This window comes from Neopelma chrysocephalum, unplaced genomic scaffold (genome assembly GCF_003984885.1).
Source record: "Neopelma chrysocephalum unplaced genomic scaffold, ASM398488v2 Primary Assembly neopelma1_22b, whole genome shotgun sequence".
Taxonomy (NCBI): Eukaryota; Metazoa; Chordata; class Aves; order Passeriformes; family Pipridae; genus Neopelma; species Neopelma chrysocephalum.
The window spans coordinates 15,745,407-15,751,406 of record NW_020897690.1 but is presented as its reverse complement, the minus strand read 5'-3'; the positions used below and the strand labels follow the sequence as shown (position 1 = coordinate 15,751,406).

General features: G+C 46.4%; 1 protein-coding gene across 4 annotated transcripts; it reads right to left on the bottom strand.

Moving 5' to 3' along the window:
- Positions 1–374: 374 nt before the first annotated feature.
- FIGNL1 (fidgetin like 1) lies at positions 375–5,997 on the bottom strand. Of its 4 annotated transcripts, none has more exons than XM_027680633.1 (3): positions 5,954–5,997; positions 4,213–4,321; positions 375–3,085 (listed from the first exon to the last, which is right to left on the bottom strand). In XM_027680633.1, exon 3 carries the CDS (start codon positions 3,069–3,071, stop codon positions 996–998), a length of 2,076 nt encoding a protein of 691 aa, XP_027536434.1. In that variant the 5' UTR covers positions 3,072–3,085; positions 4,213–4,321; positions 5,954–5,997; the 3' UTR covers positions 375–995. The 4 variants fall into 4 exon arrangements, with proteins under 4 accessions (XP_027536434.1, XP_027536425.1, XP_027536443.1 ...); XM_027680624.1 differs by lacking the exon at positions 5,954–5,997 and adding an exon at positions 5,786–5,897; XM_027680642.1 differs by lacking the exon at positions 5,954–5,997 and adding an exon at positions 5,400–5,568.
- Between the last annotated feature and the right edge of the window lie 3 nt (positions 5,998–6,000).

Here is a 6,000-nt window from a genome sequence, read left to right as displayed (position 1 = left end):
CAAACCCCCCACTCTCCAGCTTCACAAGGACACTACGCTCATGGAGCCCTCGGAATTTAAGTTCATCAAATACCCATTCCCAGATCCTAAGCCTCCTTGCCCTGCCACTGGCTTATACCTGGGCTCTTTCCAAATGCTGTTTTCCTCCTACTTGCCAGCTAGTCCAGCCTCAAGTTTGCCAGTGAGTTTTGTTAGTGAAGTTTGCACACACACGGGGATCCCTACAGCACCTGGTCATACACACAGTGGGCTGGCCCCAGGTCCTAAAGCCCCTATGACCCATGGCCTCTTCTCCAGTTGCAGGTGTCCAGACCTCCTGACAAAACACATCTGCACATGCTGATGCAGCACAGAAAGCACGGTCAGGCAGAAAATCATCAGAAAAAGTTTTTAATAAGAAGCTGGGATAGACTGCAGTGATGTGTCACAAGGCTGACAACAGCACTGCTCAAGAGACTTTCCCCTTTTATTCCCCCTTCTATTTTTCCATGCAACTCCACATCCTCCTTGGCCCTTTCTCCCTCTGCTCCTGTCTCCTCCCAAAAAATGCATTTCTAAGTACTTTTCCCCATCAATCCGTTTTGCTACATCTCTACCCAAAACTGCTATTTCTGATATTACTCAGATCCCCTTCCAGTACAACACAGCGGGCTTTGCAAGATTCCCCCCAGTACTCCCTTCCATTATATGTGAGGTTTGACCAACTTCCCCTTAAACGTCAGTTAATTTGTCCATCTTTCACAGCAGCTATCTGTAAATTTTGTCAGCTTCTCACTGTTACCGGTGTTCAGCAATTTTTCATCTTGTGACCAGTAGTTCCTCATGGTCTTGTCAGCTGGCAAAACCTCAGGCCAGAGCCTGGACATCTGCCTGCATAATGTAAGAAGGTTTAATTCCCAGAGAGAAACAAAAAGAAGTGCAGACAACCCTAAATTACCACGTTTAATACATGGCAGTGTTAAAGGAATGTTCCTGTGTAACAGTTAGGATGCAGTTCATCTACCACAGCCAAATGTCTGGTTCCAGGTTTCATAGAGCTCCAGGTCCTTGGAGGAGATGCTGGGCCGCACAGTCCTGAAGGCACTCTCAAAATCCAGGAAAGCGATGGGCCGTACTTGCTCTGGCAGGATGGTTGCGATGTCCATGGACTGCAGACTGCGGATGGGGCCCAGAGACGCTTCCCGGCAGAGCTGTGTCATGTCTGCCCCAGAAAACCCATCGGATTTCTTAACTAGGAGTTCAATTTCCTCTTCATTTAGGGAGCAGTGCTCCTTGGACATGAGACGAGTAACAATCTGCTTCCTGGCCGAGGCCTCTGGAAGAGGGATGTACAGTCTCTTCACCAGTCTCCTTCGGGCAGCTTCATCGATCTCTTGGGGTCGATTTGTTGCCCCAACCACTAGAATACGATCTTCAGAGGAGGTTGTTGCCCCATCTAACTGGACCAGAAATTCAGTTTTTATTCTTCTCGACGACTCATGCTCCCCCTCCCCACGCTGAGATAGAAGAGAATCAATTTCATCGATGAAAATCACTGCTGGCTGTTGACATCGTGCCACAGCAAACAGCGCACGGACCATCTTTTCCCCTTCACCCACCCATTTGGAAGTCAAAGAAGAGGCACTGATGCTAAAAAAAGTTGCTCCAGACTGGCATGCAATGCACTTGCCTATGAGAGTCTTGCCGGTCCCAGGGGGGCCAAAGAGCAGAATTCCTTTAGGAGGTCCACGCAACCCAGTGAAGATGTCTGGCCTCAGCATAGGCCAGACCACTATTTCCTTTATAGTAGCTTTAGCAAACTCAACTCCGGCAATGTCATCCCAGTTGACCGGGGGCCCATGGTCCATTATCTCATGCATAATGAGCTCAACCATTTTTGGTTCTATGTTTTTCAGCCGTTCATCTACAGGCAACAATGAATCTGTTGGTTCTCTTGTGTGAGGTTTACACTGTGCTCCTCCATTTTCACTTCCATCTTGCTTTGGAACTGGAGGAACAAACTTGCCAAATGGACCCCGAGACCTGCCTGCACCCAGGGATTTTTTTACACCTCCATATGATGAGACTGGTGCACGCTGGGGTTGGTTTTGAGATTTCTTTTGCTGATCCACCCACAGCTGTTCTTTTGCAGTTTTAAAACCTGGAGCACTGCTCTCTTCATTTCTGTTTCTATGTCCTGAAAAACTACTGGTTTCTGTGCTAATGGGAGGCTGGCATGGAGCAAGGCTAGGAATAACTGTGCTGCTTTCATCAGCCAGATCATAGAATGCTTTTCTTTTCCCAGAACTTGCAGACCAAGCAGGTGCAGCTGACTGGTTAAAAAGAGACAAATTTTGCCCATCACAACAGTTACCCGACATTTTCAGAGAACTGCTACTTGTGGCTTCTTTACTTCCAAACAGTGGAGTTGCCTGGAAAACTGGTTGAACCCTTTTGCTTAAGGAGGCTGAAGCAGCAAGCAGTGTATCTGAACTTTTGGTCACAGGGGGCACATGGCTTTGAAGAGACTTTGAAGACAAGGGATGCTCCAGGAGATCCGGTCCCTGACTTGCACATTTTGCTGAGCCGGCACAGAGCTCAGTCTCTCCGGCACTGCCTAAGACACCGAGTTTAGAAAGAGCTAGAGCAGCGGAGGCACTGACCCCTTTATCAGCTTGTACACGGGCATCTGTTGGTGCCATCTGAGAGCTCTGGAAAATTTTGCCAGCCTGCATCCTCTCTTGCACACACTTTAATTCAAATACATTATCTGTTGTCAAGGCAGATAGCCACTTGTCACTGTCATTCTGCTGACACTTTGCCAAAGTCAAAATGTTTTCCGCATAGTTATTCAAGCCGGTCTCTGTGTTGCCAGAATCAATAATTGCAGAGTATTTCTCCGCGTACTTTTTGAACAGGTTGGCAGCACAGGCCTGGGAGATCTCAGAGTTTGCCCATGCATACTGAATACGCAGGATTTTGGCACGGTACTCATCTGCCTTCTGTGCGGGTGTGCAGGTGTCAGAGGTAATAGCAAAGTAACTTCTCTGCCAGTCGCTCAGGTGCACGGAGCTGGGGGTGGGAGCTTCCATCACTGACGCTGGAACAGAAAATACCTGCAGTTACAAAATGCATTTCACAGCCATTTGCACAGGCTACTTCTCCCCTTTCCTAAATACATGCACATGAAACACATAACATATCATTTCAATTAGAGAAACAGTGCAGCAGATGTTGCAAGATACTCAGACAGTCCCGACACTTCGCCATTTTCAAAAAGCAACCAGCTTTGTGGTGTAAAGGCATTTAGATTGAGGTTCTCTTTTCTACCCTGTTTGAAAAAAGAAAAGAAGAAGAAAAAAAAAGGGAGGGGTGAAGAAAAAAGGAGAGAGTTTGCTGCTAACCAGAGGTCTCCTGGGGAGGTAAGTAGACTGCAAAGAATGGTAACAGATGGCTAAGCAAAAATTGGCCTTCTTAAATGAAATCACCAGTGCTTTCACTCTTATTTGACAGAATAAGGCACAGTGCAGAGGAGGACAGATTATACACCACTGTCAGAATGACTGTTTATTACAGCGATGGTAATAAAAAGGAAACAATGAAGCTAACAAACAAAATTATAGGCAAAGTCTCTGAGGGGAGGTAAAAGCAGAATGAATAAGTCTGAGTGTAGTAAACTTTCAGACTAAGATAATATTTACAGGTTCACAGCAAATGTTCAAAACTATTTCATTTAGAATGCACTAAAATGTCCCCATTTTACACTTTAGAGAAACAAAGTTCTTGCATATTTAAAGTAATGCTTATTTCTCAGTTTTAAAAAGAGGAATTTAAATTTAATGATTTTTTACTTAAAGAAATAGTAAAGATGACATTCGGATTGGAAGAACCATTTTTTTAAGACCTGATATGATTTGTTCATGTTTATGATGTATCTTCTTCCTCTGCAAAGCATCATGTACAGAGACATTGCAAGCAACATCAAGAATGCATCATTTCAGAGGACACTTGAACAAGAAAAATTAAGAGAAACCTACCGCTGCCTCAACAGGGTTTGCAGAAAGCTATTAATGTAGTAAGTTTGATCTCCTTATATGTCCATAAGGGACATAATTTCCAGGGTTTTTTTACTTCAATAAGCTAATAGGGTTTTTTTATTAACTTCAATATGTACAAGCACATTCCAGACAGAGAATCCTTAAAACAAAAACTATTAAAGTGTAGGTCCATATCTTCTGCATCTCTTCCAACAGAGGATGAGTCAACTTGCAATCTTCTTCTGAATCAGCTACAGACTATGTACAAGTGCAGATGAAGGTAAGGGTGCAATGTTCATACGAGACTGGGAAGACAGAACAGAACGAGTACAGGGTGTGGGGCCTTTCCTCTCTAATTATTTTTTAAAGTCTTGCATCAGCATTAGACAACAGAGAGTACAGATGATTATTGTGCATATGGTTATATGGTTTACACACATAATAAATAACGAGTAGGTAAACCATTCTCTTTCAAATTTTTTTTTAGACTTCAGCCCAACTTTGTAGAGCTGTTTAGAAAAGTCAAAATACACTTTACCTGCAAATCTGGTGCCTTTACAACCAAATCCAATGAAAACAAACAAAATAACTCTCAAAAAAATAAGACTTTCTCTCTGAAAAATTACTGCCATCTTTTGCTCCATAAGAAGTCTCACTTCTGCCTACCGAATCCAGGGTAAATTCACATCATAATCCATCTGTTGCTGAGTGACAGGTGACTGAACAGGAGATGAAAGACTTCTTTTCTCTAAACAACTACTAAACAGCTGTCACTGTGCACATAACTTTTTTGTAACTGTTGAATCAAAAATATCTTATGCGCCATAAAAGCTAAGTTCAGAAAAAGTTTAATAGCATGCATTTGCTCCCATGAAACATTCCCGTTAACTTCCATCATTCAGAAAATAAAACCTCAAGGTCACTACCACTACCTTAAGGATTTAGCAATCACCTTCACAGTACTGAGGGAAGGTCGTAAGAAGTGAACAGTGGTAGCCAGTTTAAAATTTCTGTTTGGTTTTTCACAGAATCAGAGAATGGGTCAGGTTGCCAGGGTACACAGTGGGTCATCTGATCCAATCTCCCTGCTCAAGCAGGGTCATCCCAGAGCACGTTGCTGTGTGCGTTGTGACTGCGTCCACACAGCTCTTGAATATCTCCAGTGAGGGAGACTCCACAATTTCTCTGGGCAATCTGTTCCAGTGCTCAGTCACCTCACGTTCAGGTGGAACTTCCTGGGCATCAGTTGCCTCTTGTCCTATTGCTTGGCACCACCGAGAAGAGCCTGGCTCCATTCTCTTCATACCCTCCTTTTATACACTTATATACTTCTGAAGTATCTCCTAGCATCATATTCTCTCCCCCTATTCTAATCCCTGTTACTTGTCCTCACAGCCTCACTATTTCTCCCCCAGGAGATAGCCAAACGCGCACACGTTCAGCCGGAGCTGTTCCCAGACAAGGACATCGTATTTCCCTGTGAGTGCCTGAAGTTGGGAGAAAGTTTATCCAAGCACTAACACGAATGAATTTCTGGCACACAGAGGCACATCAGGACGCACCAGGAGCAGGGAACCACAGGGAAGAAAACGGGCACACCCCCCATTCATTGCCCGCAGGCGAGCAATCCCGGCGGGAAGCTGCCCGGGATCGGCTGAGCCCAGCGCGCATAGGGTGATGCGGCCCTGCCAGCAGCCACGGCCCTTCAGCCCGGGGCTCCTCAGCCCAGGGGCCCTCGCGGGCCCGGCTGCGTGGGGGTCCCCTCTCACCACGCCGGGAAGCCGAGCCCGGAGCCTTGAGGGCTCCTCGGCGGCGCTGGCCCCACCACAGGGGCGAAAAGACCCCCCTCCCCAGGCCCCAGACGGGCTGCGCGGGGCCCGGAAGTTCCCGCAGCTCCGCCGCTCCCGCACCGCACCGTGCGCAACCCCCGCACCCACCGGCCGCCGTCGCCTCCGCTCACCGCGCGCGCCCGCGCTGCTTCCAG